We start from the raw sequence: 18,487 nt of genomic DNA, 5'->3' as shown, positions 1-18,487 counted from the left end.
AAGTCAGGGAAATTAAGAAGCAGCTTAAGAATGGAGGAAACTCTGGGAAGAGAAAGGAGGAAGGGAGACAGAGAGAAGAAGCAGAGGAGAAGAGAGAGAAGCAGAGGGGGAGAGAGATGAAGACAAACAGGATGAGAGAGACCTACAGGCAAAGAGACAGGATGAGAGAGACACTCAGAGAGAAAGAGAAACAGAGAGGGGGAGAAAGAAGAAGAGGGAGAGAAACAGACAGAGACACAGAGAGACATATTAGGCTAAGCTAAGGGAGGATGAGAGAGAAGGCTTCCTGGGGTGCCATAATTTGTCTTGGACATAAGATCACAGACTTTAGAACAGAGGGGGACCTTGAAGATTGTCAAAGTTCCCTACAGAAAGATGACCCATGAATTCCTGAAACATTCCACATTTTTTTCCCATTCACTTCTCAATTCCTTGTAATCTGGCTTTTAATCCTACCCGAACACAGATAAATTGCTCTCTCCATGGTTACTGATGATTTCCTAACTCTTCAATTCAGTGACCTTTTCTCAGTCCTCATTTTATGAAACCTTCCTGGCATCATTTACCACCTGCTTCTCCTGGACACTCTGGTTTCCTGGATACTTTATCCCCGATGTAGTAGCCTCGTAAATGGTATAGAGACTACCTTCTAGTCTATCCCATTTCCAACCCATATCTCACACAGAACCATATTCCTGAAATTCAACTCTAACTATGTCACTCCCCTGCTTTCTAAGCAGGTAGCTCCCAATTATCTCTAGTATAAAATACAAAACCTTTGGTTTCTATGACAGTACTCTGTTTTTCTATAAGTGTGACCATTTCTTCTCAGTCTCCTTTGCTCAAGGATCATCTGGCTCCCAACCAGGAAGTATGGGCATCCTCTAAATTTCTTCTTGAACCCTTTTTCTTTTCCCTTTTAAAATTTTCAATCATATTTTATTTTTCCATATACATGTAAATATAATTCTCAACATTCACTTTTGTAAGATTTTGAATTCCAATTTTCCCTTCCTCTCTTACCTCCCATCTCTCTAAGATAACAAGCAAGCAATCTGATATAGGTTAAATATGTGCAATTCTTTTAAACATTTTTCCATATTTGTCATGTTGTCCAAGAAAAATCAGACCAAAAGGGGGAAAAACCACAAGAAAGCAAAAAGCAAAAAAAAAAAAAAAAAAAAAAAAGGTGAAAATACTATGCTTCAATCCACATTCAGTTTCCATAGTTCCCTCTGGATGCTGATGGCATTTTCCATTTGGGTCCCTTTTTCTCCATTATGAATGCTCAGTTTCAGTGGATTCAGTTGTCATCTTTACATGGATACATGATACAAAACTAGCTGTGAGCTTTTTCCACATAGCAGTATATGCACAACACCCATCCAAAAGCTTCCTACTTGCATGAGGGAAGAAATCAAATAGAATAATGGCTTAAATAGCATTAACAATAATGAATTAGAAATGTGATGACAAAAAGGAATACCCTGCTATCAAATGGTGCATATCCTTTGATCCAGCAGTGCTATTGACGTACTGGGTTTATATCAAAGAAATCACAGAATAGGAAAATAGATCCACATGTGCAAAAATATTTCTAGCAGCCCTTTTAGCAGTAGCAAAAAAATTGGAAAATGAGTAGAAGCCCATTAGTTGGGGAATGGATAAATAAATTATGGTATATAAAAGTAATGGAATATTATTGTTCTATAAAAAAGTGATGAACAAGATGATTTTAGAAAGGCCTGGAGAAATTTACATGAACTGATGGTAAGTGAAACAAGCAGAACCAAGAAAAACACTGTACACAGCAACAATAAGATTGTGCAATTATCAACTATGATAGACTTGGTTTTTCTCAGCAATTCAGTGATCCAAGGTGATTCTAATAAACTTTGGATAGAAAACACCATTTACTTCCAAAGACAGAACTATGGAGACTGACTGTAAATCAACACATGCTATGCTCACTTTTTTCCTTCTGTTTTATTTTTCTTGTAGTTTTTCCTTTTTGTTGAGATTTTTCTCCTAATATGGAAATATATTAAAAATGAATGTACATGTATAAACAAAAAATGTTGTTTTACATGTAACTGAGGAAAATAAAAATAATAAAAAAGAAAAAATGCCCTGGGAATACAAGTTGGGTGGAAGGCTGGAAAAGGCTGCCACTTACCAATCTCACAAGACTCTTTCTGCTCTAGGAAATCGTCTACACTTACCTGCTTGATGGAGAATCCCGGCTAGTATGTGCAGATCCCCCACATGATCTGCCTCAGGAGGGGAAAATCCGGTGAGTCTCATTCCCTGGGTTCCCACAGCCACACAGAGTCATCTATCCTATGGGAGAGGTTGGCACTTGTCATTAATTGACTACCTTCATAATAGAGTACAGAAGACTTTTGTAAGTCTTCATCTATTCTCAGTCTCCTCCCTACTTTTTTGAGGTACAGATTAGTTTATTTTTTTTATTGAAGCTTTGTATTTTCAAAACATACCCAAGGCTAATTTTTTAACATTGACTCTTACAAAACCTTAGCTTCCAATTTCTCCCCTTTCCCCCACTGCCTCCCCTAGAGGGCAAGTAATCCAATATATGTTAAACATGGTTTAAAAAATATGTAAAATCAAATATAGACATACATATTTATACAGTTATTTTGCTGCACAAGAAAAATATGATCAAAAAAGAAGAAAAATGAAAAAGAAAATAAAATTCAAGCAAACAACAACAAAAGAAATGAAAATGCTATGTTGTGATCCACACTCAGTTCCCACAGTCCTCTCTCTAGGTATAGATGGCTGTCCTCATCACAAGATTATTGGAACTGGTCTGAATTATCTCATTGATGGAAAGAGTCATGTCCATCAGAATTGATCATCATATAATCTTGTTGCCATGTACAATGATCTCCTGGTTCTGATCATTTCACTTATCATTTCATGTGAGTCTCTCCAGGTCTCTCCGAAATCGTCCTGCTGATCCTTCTTATAGAACAATAATATTCCGTAACATTCATATACAATAACTTGTTCAGCCAATTTCCAACTGATGGGCATCCACTCAGTCTCATATCACTACAAAAAGGGTTACAACAAACATTCTTGCACATGTGGGTCCCTTTCCCTCCTTAAAGATATCTTAAAGATAAACCCAGTACAGATACTGCTAGATCAAAGGGCATGCACAGTTTGATAACTCTTTGGGCATAGTTTCAAATTGCTCTCCAGAATTGCTGGATCCGTTCACAATTCCACAAACAATGTATTAGTGTCCCAGTTTTCCCACATCTCCTCCAACATTTTTCATTATCTTTTCCTGTCACCTTAGCCAATCTGAGAGGTGTGTAATAGTAGTTTAGAGTTGTCTTAATGTGCATTTCTCTGATAAATAGTTATTCAGAGCACCTTTTCATATGACTAGAGATAGTTTCAATTTTTTCATCTGAAAATTGTTTATATTCTTTGATCATTTATCAGTTGGAGGATGGCTTGAATTCTTATATATTTGAGTCATTTCTCTATGTATTTTAGAAATGAAGCCTTTTTTCCCCTTGAGGCAGTTGGGGTTAAGTGACTTGCCCAGGGTCACACAGCTAGGAAGTGTTGTGTCTGAGACCATATTTTAACTCAGGTCCTCCTGATTTCAGAGCTGGTACTCTACCCACTGAGCCACCTAGCTGCCCCAGAAATGAAGCCTTTATCAGAATCCTTGAATGTAAAAATGTTTTCCCAATTTATTTCTTCCCCTCTGATCTTGTCTGCATTAGTTTTGTTGTACAAAAGCTTTTTAACTTAATATAATAAAAATTATCTATTTGATGTTCAGTAATGATCTCCAGTTCTTCTTTGGTCACAAATTCCTGCCTTCTCCACATATCTGAGAGGTAAACTATATTTTGTTCTTCCAATTTGCTTGTAATATCACTCTTTATGTCTAAATCATGAACCCATTGTGACCTTATCTTGGGATAGGGTGTTAGATGTGAGTCAGTGCCTAGTTTCTGTCATACTAGTTTCCAATTTTCCCAACAGTTTTTGTCAAATATTGAGTTTTTATTCCAAAAACTGGGGCCTTTGGGTTTGTCAAGCACTAGATTACTGTAGTCAGTGACTATTTTATCCTGTGAACCTAACCTATTCCACTGATTGACTATTCTATTTCTTAGCCAGTACCAAATGGTTTTGATGATTGCTGAATTGCAATATAGTTTTAGATCTGACATAGATAGCTAGGCTACCTTCAATTGCATTTTTTCATTAGTTCCCTTGAAATTCTTAACCTTTTCTTCTTCCAGATGAACTTTGTTATTATTTTTTCTAGATCTGTAAAATAATTTCTTGGGAGTTTGATTGGTATGGTATTGAATAAATAGATTAATTTAGGCAGATTAATTATCATTTTTATTATATTCGCTCATCCTACCCAGGAGCACTTGATATTTTTCCAGTTGATTAATGTGACTCTGTTTGCATGAAAAGTGTTTTGTAGTTGTGTTCATATAGTTCATGACTTTGCCTTGACAGATAGACTCCTAAATATTTTATATTATCTACAATTAATTTAAATGGAATTTCTCTTCTCTTTTTTGCTGCTGAATTTTGTTGGTAATATATAAAAGTGCTGATGGTTTATGTGGATTTATTTTGCATCCTGCAATTCTGCTAAAGTTGTGAATTGTTTGGGGGAGTTTTTTAGTTAATTCTCTAGGGTTCTCTAAGAATACCATCATATCATCTGCAAAGAGTGATAATTTGGTTTCCTCATTACCTACTCTAATTCCTTTAATCTCCTTTTCTTCTTTTATTGCCAAATACAAATGCAATTTCTAATATAATATTGAATAGTATTGGTGATAGTGTGCAACCTTGTTTCACCCCTATTCTTATTGGGAATGGTTCTAGTTTGTCCCCGTTATAATTTTCTTTCTTTATTTTCATCCTACCTGGTTTAGATATCTGGTGCTTGGTAGGTAAGACTCTTTCTTGCTCTATTTTTTTTTCAAATAGTTTGTATAATATTGGAATTAATTGTTCTTTAAATGTTTGGTAGAATTGACATGTGAATCCATCTGGCCCTGGAGATTTTTTCTTATGGAATTGATTAATAGTTTATTCTATTTATTTTTCTAAAATGGGACTATTTAAACAATTTATTTCTTTTTCTGTTAATCTGGACAATCTATATTTTGTAGGTATTTCTCCATGTCACTTAGGTTATCAAATTTATCGACATATAGTTGGGCAAAATAACTTCTAATTATTGCTCTAATTTCCTCTTCATTGGTGCAAAGTTCTCCCTTTTCATTTTTGAGACTAACAATTTGTTTTTCCTCTTTCCTTTTTCTAATCAAATCAACTAAAGGTTTATCTATTTTGTTGGGTTTTTTTCATAAAACCAACACTTAGTTTTATTTATTAATTCAATAGTTTTTCTTACTTTCAATTTTATTAATCTGCCCTTTTATTTTCAGAATTTCTAATTTGGTTTTTAATTGGAGATTTTTAATTTTTTCTTTTTCTAGCCTTTTTAGTTGCAAGCCCAATTCATTGATCTTTTCTTTTTCTATGTTATGCAAGAAAACATGTAGAGATAAAATTTCCTCTAATAACTGCTTTGGCTACATCCCACAAATTTTGGTGTGTTGTTTAATTATTGTCCTTCTCTTGGATGAAATTATTGAATGTGCCTATGATTTATTATTTATTCTCTAGAATAAGTTTATTTAGTTTCCAATTAATTTTTGGTCTCTTTTCCTCTGGCCTTTTATTTCATATAAGTTTTATTGCATCATGATCTGAAAATTAAGTTGTTATTTCTGCATTTGATTTTGAGGTTTTTATGCCCTTATATATGGTCAATTTTTATATAGGTTCCATGAACTGCCAAGAAAAAAAAAGTGTACTCCTTTCTGTCTCTATTCAATTTTTTCCAAAGATCTATCATACCTAACTTTTCTAAAATTCTATTTACCTCCTTAACTTCTTTATTATTTATTTTGTGGTTCAATTTAGTTCTAAGAGAGCAAGGTTGAGATCCCCTATTAATATGGTTTTGTTGTCTATTTCTTCTTGCAGCTCTCTTAACTTCTCCTCTAGGAATTTAGATGCTAAACCACTTGGTGCATATATATTTAGTAGTGATAATACTTCATTATCGATAGTGCCTTTTAGCAAGATATAGTTTCCTTCCTTATCTCTTTTAATTAGATCTATTTTTGCTTTTGCTTGATCTGAGATCAGGATCGCTACCTCTGCTTTTGAGACCTTGCCCATGCTTTACTTCACCTGAAGCATAATATATTCTGCTCCAGCCTTTCACCTTCACTCTAAATGTATCACTCTGCTTTAAATGTGTTTCTTTTAAACTATATATTATAGGCCCTTTCTACTTTTTAATAAGATACTATTCTTATCATAGATTATTTGAATCTACAAATATGAGAGCTGCAAGTTAGAATCACAGAAGTTTTGCACAGTAGAAAGTTGGAATTGCAGAATACTAGAATACAAGTTAAGTTGTGAGCATAGCATGTTAGGATCTTAGCAAGTTAGATAATTTAGGCTAAAATCACATATGTTTAAAACTTAAAATCAACGAATCATTAACATTTCAGTATATTGAAGTCTTAGGATGCTAGAATTGTAAAAAATGTGGGAAGTTAGAATCACAGAAAGTTGGAAATAGGTTATGATGTTAGACCAGCACAAAACTCTTAGAGAAAAATCCTAGGGAGAATATGAATCCAAGCTTCCTACTTTTGGCTTTAGTAATCATTAGTTAGCTGGCATTTTAATCCCTCTTCCTGTAAGTCATTGAGTAAAATCCAGAGGCTCTTCTCCATTTCCACTCACCAAACTCTCCATTTTTCCATTTACTTTTAAAAAAAAAAGCATAAGTATCTGTCCCTTCTCAGATTCTATCAGCTAAAATGGAGCTAATGACCACAGGAGTTTAATTAAACCTTTAAAGAGAAACCAATAAAAACTCTTGGGCACTGGGTACCATGTTAGATTTATAGGGAAGGTCATGCCCCATGAGGGGGGCACTCAGCCTCAAAACTGTCTCCCTAAGATTCAGCTCTACTCTTGTTTCCTCAAACCCAAGCCTGGTGCACAGTAGGTATTTAACCAATATTTGCTGGTGAAAGCAAGAGGTAGGAGGAAAAGGAACATCTTAAAATTTAGTAATACAGAGAAAGAGAATGGAAGGTGGGAGGAGGCACCAGCTTGTGTGTTTTTATTTCTCGTAGGAGTTTAAAAGTTTTTAATCATTACCCTCTCCCTCTGAGATGCTGCTTCTTCTGCCTTGTCATTGAATTTTAGAGTCACATGTTAGACTTTTAGAATTATAGAATGTGAAAATCACAGAATGTTGGCATCGTGGAATTTGAAAATGTGATAATGTGAAAATCATAGAATCACAGAATGCAGATGTTAGAATTTTTCATGTTAGCATCATAATGGCACAGAATAGTAGAATCTTAGAAGTTAGAATCACAGAATTTTAAATTTGGAGAATGCTAGAATCACAGAATGGTAGACTCATTGGATGTTTTGTTTATTTTGGAAGGGGAGACGATGGCAAGAGAATCGGGGTTAGGGGAAGTACTTGCCCACAGTCACATAGCTATTGTCAGTTGTCTGAAGTAAAATTTGAACTCACGTCCTCCTGACTCCAGGACCAGTGCTTTCTCTCCACTGCTGCACCTCGCAACCAAATGTTATAATCATACTTAGTATGTTAGAATTAGAGAATGCAGTTTCCATCTAAGTTCAAACCTTCTTTATCTCTCATTGGGAATCTTGTTAGGGGTTAGAAAATTGATAACGCTGATGCTTTCTGTCACGCTCTAAGCTAATTAGAATACTAGAACTGTTTAATTTCAGAATTAAATTTAAAATATTCATGAAGAATATATTGGTAAATAGAAGTATTATGCAGTAGTAATAGAACATGTTGAACTTGAAGTAAGAAAAATTCTACCTTTTGACACTTAATGTCTGTGTGACTCCAAGTAAATCTTTCTGATTCTCAGTTCTCTCATCTATAAAATGGGAATGTTACAGATTCATTGGTCTTATATTTCTCAAAGTATTTTTCGGGAGCTCAAGTGACTAAATGTGACTTGAAAACATTATTGAATGCTATATGAATGTCAGTTATCTTCTCCAAGCCCCAGGCTCTGGAAGTACAAAGATTAGATGCAACTTGTTCCCTAGCTCATAAAATTCATCTGATAGGGATGATAAGACATAGACACAAATGGTTTTAATAAAGAGATAGGATGTGCAAGTATATGAGAGAGAGATAACAACATAGAAGGGAAAGAGAGAGGACGAGAGAGAGGTGGGGAGGGAGAGGGAAAGAGAGAGGGAAAGAGAGAAAACAAAGAAAGAGAAGAGACAGAGAAACAGAGACAGACAGACAGACAGACAGAGAAAAAATTGATTGTGTTTAGCTGGGGAGATCAGGCAAAGCCTCTTAGAAAAAATGCATTGGAGCTGGATCATAGGATATAAGAATCTTAGAATCACTGAACATTAAAGTGGTGAGGGACCTTAGAGAACATTTATTTTAACTCTATCAATTTATAAATGGAAAAATGAGACTCAGGTCCCATGACTTGCTTTAAGTACCATAGCTAGTGTCAGGCGCAGGATCAGAATTCAAACCAGAAGCAGAATCAGTATGTGAACTAAAAATGTCCCGTTGACTAGGCTCAAGAATGCCTTTGGTATCCCTAAGAGAATCCCCAAGGGATTAGTCTAGGAATGCTTTCCCTACCCACGGCATGTTCGGTCTAACCCAATCCAATGTAACCATTGTGGTGACAGAGCTTCCTTCCCTTCCAAGACTCTGGGTTCATATGGACCAGGTTCACTCCTGGAGAATGACGCTAAGAATGTCCCTTTTCCCTTTGACTCGTTGTCTCCATTTAAACATCACTTACATTTGGCTTGTGTCATGAAATGTGAGTAATGAGAAGTAGAGGAGAGGGACTCCGCTCTGATACAAGTACTGATGATACCAAAAGTATATGTAGGATGGGAGAGCTTTTATTTCACTGTATAGAAAAGGCACATGATGGACAGGATTTGCACAGAAACAGAAGTACAAAAAACACTTAGTCCAAAAGCTAAATCAGCAAAAGAACTGCATCTGAGCTTGGTGTGGGAGCCACTTCTGTCCCCTGGCTCCCCTGCCCAGCCCCCTTTCTGGCAAGTTTCACTATGAATTTCGGTTTCCTAACCTGAGACAGGTGATACCTCAGATACTTACGTGTGACCCTGGATGAGCCACTTAACCATTGTTTGTGTCACTTTCCTTAATTGTAAAAGCATTTATAATAGCAGACTTGTTGTAAAGATCAAAAGAGATAATATTTGTAAAGTGCTGAGTACAGTACCCTGACACAACATACATACATAATATACATAAATGCTTATTTCCTTCCCTCCCCATCCATAGTGATCTCCCTTAGGAGAGGGACTATTTCACCTTATTTGGTCTTTTTTGTGGTACATGGCACAGGTCTGGGCTCAGGTGCCACTGATTGGGCAATTTCCTCTCATTGAGATGCCCTCCTATCTACTGCCTCCCAAACAAATGTTTATGGGGGGTCTGCATTCATTTGTTAAGCCTCTGATATGTGGTGGGAATTATGCTCAGAAATGAAGATATACAGACATAAAGAAGGGCAGAGCCCCTGCCTTCAGGAAGGTTCTAGCATAGGAGGTTTGCTGAGATATGCATCCTCACTGCCAGTGAAAGACAATGAGATATGTCAAAAGAAAGGGTCATAACCAGGGATGAAAGGCTGGGGAGGGAGGAGTCACTTTCCTGGAAAGGGGATGATGATAATGATAACATACATTTCTAGAGGTCTTGAAGGTACATACTTAATAATAACCCTATGTGGATAATTATTGAGAATATTTTTGTTTCTATTTTAGAGATGAGGGAACTGAGGATTTGAACACTCTTGACTCCATGGCCACCACTATTTCTGTTACACAAGGGTCCATCAAGAATGTGGTATCTGATTTGGATCTCGAAGGGAAAAAAGCTTTCAACAAGAGGAGATATGGAAGGAGCAGGTTATTAGCAGGACAAGATTCAGGGAATAGACTGTGTTCCTCCCTGACTGTCCAGGGCTGTAGCATCTTCCTCTTATCTGAGTCTTGAACAAATATTTAGGATCATAGATCTAATGTAAGGATAGGAAAGCCAAAGAACTTGTCTAAAATCACATATATAATAAGGGAAAGGGGGAGAGAAGGAAGTAAACATTTATTAAATTCCTACTGTGTGCCAGCCATTGTGCTAAGCAGGTTTACAAATATTGCCTTATTGAATCCTGTAAGGTAGATGCTATTACTATTCTAATTATACAAACTGAGGCAAACAAAAATTAAATGAATTGCCCAGGCTTAACCAGCTAATAAGTTTCTGAGGATATATTGACTCCCAAGTCTGCCTAGTATTCTTTCAGTTTCTACTTAGCTGTCTCTATTAATGTCTAACAACAGAATTTGAACCCAGATCCTCTGAATACAGTACCATGATGCTTTCCTTTAAGCAGTGGGGAAGAATTTCTATATATCTACAAATTGTCTGCTAGATACAGGGTGCTGTATATCTCCACAAGAGTGGATGCAAAGATGAAAAATGGAATTGAACCTGCCTTCTAGGAGCTTCTAATCCCAGTGGAAAGGACAGAATGTGTTATACAAATAACTGCAATAAAAGGTATCAGATAGAGTGCCCTGTGAAAAATTCTAGGAGCAGAGATTCCTTTTAGTTGGGGAGGAGGGTTGTGTAGGAGAGGATAAGAAGATTTCCTGGAGGGCATAGTGTCTAAGCTAAGCCTTGATGAAAGTAGAGAATTTTCAAAGGTAGAAATTTGGAGAGAAGACATCCCAGAAAAAATGACTAGAGAATGGAGAGAGCAGGCTGAAATCAGAAGAGTGGATGGTTCAGTCTGACTAGAACACAAACTAGATGGATGGATGGATGGATGGATGGATGGATGGATGGATGGAGGATGGATGGATAATGGATGGATGGATGGATAATGGATGGATGGATAGAGGATGGATGGATGGATGGAGGATGGATGGATAGATAGGAGTAGAGATGAGCCTGGAAAAGTTGGTTGGGGCCAGACCATGAAGGTCTTGAGTGTCAAGATCAGAATTTGTCATTATCCTGTAGGTAATAGAGAACTCCTGAAGGTAAATGAACAGGAATTAGATGAGAGAGGGAGAAAAATTGGAATACAGGTGAGAGATGATGATGGCATGGCCTAGAATGGCTCTAAGGGAGTAAGAGAGAAGGGGGAAGGATGCCAGAAATAGTAAGGAGGTAGAATCGATAGGACTTGGCTGAAGAGCCCATACCTAGCAAGTGCTCAGGGAGGAAAAAAAAATACACAACTGTTCGGTGAAACTGAAAGTATCGTAGGGGCTGAAAGGAGTATGTGGGCTGGAGGGTGAATCAGAAGAGAAAGAACTAAAGTAGGAGGAGGAAGAAGGAAAGGGAGCAAGATGCTCCAAAGAGCATGAGGAAGTGTCTGGGCCAGTCCATCTTTGGCATAAATGGGAGGAAGGGAAGGCCAGGGAAGAGAAGGGATGTTATAAGCCCTGGTTCAAGGACCAGCCCTGGAGGCTACTGTGGCTGGGCAAGATGCCAGAAGGATGAGTGCATTGGCACAGGGCCTGTTCCTCCAGGAAACCCTGAATGGCCTACAAACAGGGGCAGGTGTGAAGTGGTGGCAGGGCCATAAAGTGAGATAAGGCCCAGGGGAAGTGGGGAAGGGCAGAGGATGGGCCTCCTCCGTGGACCCCAATTCACAGGAGAATAAGGCCCTTTCCTTGGAGATTCCTAGATCTAGGGAGGAGAAATGACCCTTGCCCTCTGAAAGCCCTTACTCTGAGGGAGAGATGTGCTTCTTGTGGATTTTGCTCACTTTCTCCTCACATCCCAGAATCATGGGGATCTCAGACTGGAAAAGGCCTCTGAGCATCTATGGCAAGTTATTTAATTTTCCTGGCCTTCAACATGCTCGTTTTTAAAGAGGAGATTGGACTAGATGGTGTCTGAGATCCTTTCCAGCTCTAACTCTATGACTCTAAGCCAAATTCAACTAAAATCAACAAACATGTACCTGTCCTCCAGGAGCTTAAATTCTGCTGGAAGGGGAGGGAGCCACATGTATACGTATCAGGGAATCTACTCAAAGTAAATACAAAATAATTTTTCACCAGGGGAAGTTATAGTTGGTGTGGAGAGGAAATCAGGAAATCAGAGAGAGAATCTAAAGGGAATCCTGAATGGAATAAGGCATCCCAAGCATAAAGGACATTCCCAATTGTTGGGTAGTTGTGATGTCAAAGGAGCTGAAATCTCCTTTCCTTCCATCTCTGTTACCTCCTTTCCTTCCATCTCTGTTACCTCCTTTCCTTCCATCTCTGTTCCTTGGGCTGCCCTCTGGGGTAAAGTTGAATAAATCTTCAGCTTGCTAGCCCTGAAGATGGACAGAGAACCATCACCATTGTGACCCCCCCATATTTCCTTCTTTAGGCTAAATATCCCCAGTTCTTTCAGCGCATCTTTTTATGGCCTCATTCCTGTTCCTCACAGCATCTCAACATTTGGAGTTAGAAAGGACCTTGACATCTGTCTAATCCAACCCAGATGATTCCCCTATATCTGACAAATGAGCTCATATTCTTGTCTTGGTTCTGTCTGCACTGGCTGCAGTTTGTCAATGTGGTGAGGTCCCAGGACTGACCCAGGGCAGAGGATAGCAGAACTCTTTCTCCTCAACTTCTGGATGCTATGGCCATTTTCATACAGCCAGAAGAGGGATAACTTTTCCTGTTCCTCTTTTACACTAATGACTCATTTTGAAATCCCCGACTGAAAAAAGGGTCCATCTCCATTTCAAAGGCATAGGTTTCTTGAGCTTTAAATAAGCCCTTATTTACCCCTTCAGGGGTCTTCTCAGGATAAAAATTGTGAAATCCTTCACTGGACTGGAACCTCATTCCTTTTCTGCTGTAGTTAAAGTCTGTTCCTTTTTGTTTATTCTCTGGTGAGACAGGGAGTTCTTAAGAATATCCAGGCTTTAGATTTCTAGGATCTTCATATTTATTTCCACTGATGACGTGCCCAGTGTCTAAATACCTTGGATGAGTTACGGAGATAGTAAGTTAGGGATGGGATGTGTCAATTCAGTGAGGGGCTCGGCAGAGATGATGGAAGCTCAGTGATGAGGATGAGGAAGGAACTTGGAGCGTGCAGACTGAGGATATTCAGGATATTCAGGGCATTAGTGAAGATGATTCGGTCATTCACTGAGGGGAATGGATGGGAGTTCATTAAGAACAATGCCAGGTTAGTGAGGGGATGGTCATTCTCGACAGAAGCCTGAATTGTTCCCTCCCCTCTTCTCTTCTCTTCCACCCACTAAAGCAAATAGTTGTTAAAGGCTGGGAACTCTCGTCAGAGATGTGTGTTTTCTCTCTCTTTTGTCTCTTCCATCTGTCTCTGTCTTTGGCTGAGCAGACTCTGGCCGCTCTGGGGCTGAGAAGAGAGCTCTAGAGACATGAATCATTGACCAACCCACTCCCTGGGACAGCTGGCACTGGGGTGTTCAGGGGAGCAAGGAGGGATGAGACTGGGAGAAGGATGTTGAGAAGGAGGACCCAGAGACCATCTGGGGGCCAGAAGTGGGTGGCAGAGCCCGTTTAGACAAGAGAAGGAACAAATATGGGATCCTTGCAGAGAGGTGACTGGAAAGAAGGCCATGGGAGATGTAAATGTAGAGCTTAGAGAGAGGCTGGGGGGTGGAATTAGCCCTAAGAACTTGGGCAAGACTCTTCCCTTTCCTTCCCTGAACCATTTTCTTCCTTTCAAAGGACAAGTTTGATTTAGACCAGGGGTTCTTAATCCCTTTTTTTGGCAGTCTGGTGAAGTCTGTGGCCTCCTTCTCAGAAAAATAAATAAATAAATAATTGAAGGAAATGCTGTTTCAGTTAGAGTTTCAGTGAAGATAAAGATGTATTTTTCCCAATTCAAGTTTATGAATTTGCTGAAATCTATCCTGGGAACTCCAAGTTAAGAACCTTTGAAATTGTTGATCTGATATTCTGGGTTCTAAGAACTTTCAATTCTTTTCTCTGAATCTGAGTTCGAGGTTGGGATTGCAAGTGAAGATGGAAGATAGGAGGGTGACAGAGAGAATACTTAGGGAGAAGTAGAGGGAGGAAGTGGACTGGAAATGAGCCCCGGACCTAAGAGAAGGGAGGAGAAGAAGGAAGAAGAGTGGGAAAAGGAGTAATTAGAGGTTTGGGAGATTGTAGTGAAGGAAATAGGGAATTCAGTGAGGGGGATGTAGAGCTGGGGGGGTGGACTTAGCAGAGTAGGTAAAGACATGTTTGTACTTGATTGTTTAAAAATGTTTTATAACTGCCCTTCAACATAATTGGTTTCCTTTGTATTCTGTGCATTTTTATGCATTTAAAAACATGATTCTGAGAAGGGCTTTGTAGGTTTCATCAGACAGTCCATGACGATAAAAAAAAGGTTAAGAATATATTTTAACATCTTTAACATATATTGGGTTACTTGCCATCTGGAGGGGGTGGAGGGAAGGAGGGAAAATTTAGAAGACAAGGTTTTGCAGGGGTCAGTGTTGAAAAATTATCCAAGCGTATGTTTTGAAAATAAAAAACTTCAAAAACAACCAAAAAAAGGTTAAGAACTCGTTGTGTAGAATGTGGTTAGTTAGAAAAGAGCCTGAGAATGAGCCCCCAGCTGTAAAGGGGGAGAAGGGGGGAGAGCCGCTGAGGTCAGATCCCTCACTTAGCAAGGTCCTAGGTGGGCCAAGGGAGAAACCAGACTTCCCCCTTCAGCAATGTAGATCGAACAGTGCCACCTTGTGGCCAGTGGGGGATTCTCTGCTCCCTGGTTCTCCATTTGGGTGGGGTCCGCAGAGAGCCCCACCTCTCCCCCTTAGTCCAGTCTCCCCCTCCCAGGCCCAAGCCCAGATCCGGGCAGGATTGCTCCCCCCCCCCTTGCCCCACAGTCTTCCCCCATTCTCCTTGGTTCTGAGATCAGGGACCCCCACGCCAGGGAGCCCAGCAGGGCAGAATTCCTAAGCTCTAGCAGATTAAGGGACAGCGTGGGGGCGCAGAGGAAGCTGCCTTTGGTGAGGTCCCCGCTAAGCTGGAGCAGACCCGGGGCGGCCGAGGAAGCCGCCGGAGCTCTGGATGACGGGCCCTTCATCCTCTCCGGCCGAGCATCCTCACCCTGCTGGGCCCTACCTCATCCTGACTCCCAGGCTCACACCCTCCCTCCCTCCTCCTCGCCTGACCTTTGCCAGCTCCCCCTCTGCCCTCCCTGCCAGGCTCCGGGACCGGCCCCCCTCCTGCTCTCCCTTGGCTTCCCTCCCACTCAGGGCAAAGTGATTTCTATAAACCTAATTAAGTGGAGGAGGCCTGGAGAGAGGGGGGCGCCCAGGACAATTAATCATCAGGGAGTGACATTTGGCGAAAGATTGGCTGGGTAATTAAGCAGGAGGTGAGCCAGCAGGCGCTGCGGAGGGAGAGGTGGCGAGAGGATCCAGCAGCTCCCCATCCTCTGCCTGCTTCGCCGAGTCCAGATTCCTCGGCTGGCACCCGAGACTCTTCCTAATCCTGTTCCTGGCATTGAGGCTTACCACACACTTGTCCTTGGCATTCATGGGCCGCTCAGATTTTGGCCCTGGCATTCGAGGCTCTTTGTGATCTTGTCCCTGGCATTCAAAGTCCTCTGTGGTCTTACCCCCCTCATTCAAAGCCCTCCATGATTTTGCCCTTGGCATTTGTAGTTCTAATTTTGCCTCGACCTTCTCTCCCCCTTGTTCTGTGGCAGTGGCCAGGCTAGTCTCTGCAGGGCTCCCGGATGACATCTGACTCATCTCTCCATTTTGCCCATGAATTTCACACATTGTGGTACTTTTCCTGACTTCTGCAAAGTACTTTGTCTGATGATGGTGGTGACTCCTCTCATTAGAAATACTTTCTGAATTCAAGTCATTTTCCAATTGATAAAATGGTCAAAGGATACGAACAGACAATTTTTAGATAAAGACATTAAAACCATTTATAATCACATACATATGCTCTAAATCATTATTAATCAGAGAAATGCAAATTAAGACAATTCTGAAATACCCCTACAAACCTGTCAGATTGGCTAGAATGACAGGGAAAGATAATGCAGAATGTTGGAGGGGATGTGGGAAAACAGGGACACTGATACATTGGTGGTGGAATTGTGAATAATCCAGTCATTCTGGAGAGCAATTTGGAACTATGCTCAAAAAGTTATCAAACTGTGCATACTACTACTGGACTTATATCCCAAAGAGATCTTAAAGAAGGGAAAGGGACCTGTGTGTGCAAGAATGTTTGTGGCAGCCTTTTTGTAGTGGCCAGAAACTGGAAACTGAGTGGATGCCCATCAATTGGAGAATGGCTGAATAAATTGTGGTAATGAATGTTATGGAATATTATTGTTCTGTAAGAAATGACCAACAGGAAGATTTCAGAAAGACCTGGAGAGACTTATATGAACTGATGCTGAGTGAAATGAGCAGGACCAGAAGAACATTGTACATGGCAACAACAAGACTATATAATGATCAATTCTGGTGGACATGGCTCTTTTCAACAGTGAGGTGATTCAGGTCAATTCCAATGGGTTTGTGATGGAGAGAACCATCTGAACCCAGAGAGAGGCCTGTGGGGATTAGCATGGACCACATTATGGTATTTTCACTTTTTTGTTGTTGTTTGCTTGTTTTTTTTATTTTCTTTCTCATTTTTTCCTTTTTGATCTGATTTTTATTGTGTAGCATGATGTGGAAATATGTATAAAAGAATTGCACATGTTTAAAAAATGTTTTCTGAATAGGTTATGGTAGACAGGGCATTGGTTTTGGGGTCAGGGCCTGGTTCATTAGCTACCTTGTGTGATTTTAGGCAAATCATTTGTTTTTTATGAGCCTCAGTTTCCTCATCTGTCATATGAGAAAGATGGATCAGATGACATCAGAGGTCTTTCTCTGCACTAAATTCACAGATCCTTTGATAGGATTCTCTGAATCTTGATGTCCAGCTCAAGCCTTGTCTCTTGCCAGATTACCTTCTTGCCCAGCCTAACCCACAGAGAGCCCTGATTGACCTAAAGAACCCTGCACTAGGTATTCCAGCCTAACTCACATCAGCTTCCTGGGCCTTTGGCTCTTTTTCCTAAGGTCCATCGAGGCTTTTGTTTTCACAGCTTTGTTCTAACAATAATTTTATTTTTAAAATAATAGCCTTTTATTTTAAAAATATATGCAAGAATAGTTTTCAGCATTCACCTTTGAAAAATCTTGTGTTTCAAATTTCTCTCCCTCCCTTCCCCCCTCCCCTAGACAACAAGTTATCCAATATATGTTAAACATATATGGTTCTTCTATACATATTTCTATATTTATCATGCTGCACAAGAAAAATCAGATCACAAAGGAAAAAATGAGAAAGAAAATAGAAAGCAAGCAAACAACAACAAAAAGAGTGAAAATTCTATGTTATGGTTCACATTCAGTCCAGATAGATCACTCCCAGATGAAGATGGCTCTCTCCATCACAAATCTATTGGAACTGACCTGAATCACCCCATTCCTAATAATAATTTTTAAACTTCACACAACACTTTGGATATTACTGACCTCTGACCTTGCCCAACTCCCTGCTCTCACAGATCCAACACCCCTACTCTTGAGAACCTTCTTATTTTTGCCACTGCCACATGCTCTTGAGAACTCAAGTTCTGTTTTTCTTTGCTCTTTCCCTTTTATTTACAGAGATGCATAGAGCTAGCAACTTGGAACCTGGAAACCTGAGATTGCAACCTGTTGCAGAGACTGATAAATCATTTAACTTATGTCCTCATCTCTAAATTGAGGAGGGGAAAGCTTGTTTCATTAGGCTCATAGGATAGTTATGACATAGGAGAACAGATGGGAAATCCAGTATCGTTGTTTATTTGCAAGAAACTGCACTCGCAATTATTATTTCATTGGACTAGGGAAGGCCCAGGAGATGTAACTCCTTCCACCTATATAGATTTCCACCTTCTGAGCAATGTAGTGTCTCATAAAGTTGCCCTGAGCACTAAGGAGTTAAGAAACTCCTTCCATCTATGTAGGTCCCTACCTTCTGAGTAATATAGAGTCTCATAGAGTTTCCCTGAGCACCAAAGGGTTAAGAAACTCCTTCCACCCTAGGTAAGTCCCTACCTTCTATAGCAATGTAGTCTCACAGAGTTGCCCTGCACATGGAGGGTTAAGTGATTTGCCCAGCATCAATCACACAGCCAGTATGTCAGAGATGGGACATGAACCCAGCTCTTCTAAGCTCTAAGTTTCTCTGTCCTCCATTAACAGGC

At 39.8% G+C, this 18,487-nt stretch overlaps 1 protein-coding gene across 2 annotated transcripts in view; it reads left to right on the top strand.

Moving 5' to 3' along the window:
- Positions 1-18,487, top strand: part of PDE2A (phosphodiesterase 2A) — a 172,644-nt gene that overhangs the window by 105,169 nt on the left and 48,988 nt on the right. For both annotated transcript variants that reach the window (XM_074303997.1, XM_074303996.1), the window contains exon 4: positions 2,205-2,293. In XM_074303997.1, coding sequence (XP_074160098.1) covers positions 2,205-2,293 — 89 coding nt within the window. The remainder of the gene's footprint in view (positions 1-2,204; positions 2,294-18,487) is intronic.

This window comes from Sminthopsis crassicaudata, chromosome 3, assembly GCF_048593235.1.
Source record: "Sminthopsis crassicaudata isolate SCR6 chromosome 3, ASM4859323v1, whole genome shotgun sequence".
Taxonomy (NCBI): domain Eukaryota; kingdom Metazoa; phylum Chordata; class Mammalia; order Dasyuromorphia; family Dasyuridae; genus Sminthopsis; species Sminthopsis crassicaudata.
Note: the sequence above shows the minus strand (reverse complement) of the source record. Positions and strands in the feature narration are given on the sequence as shown.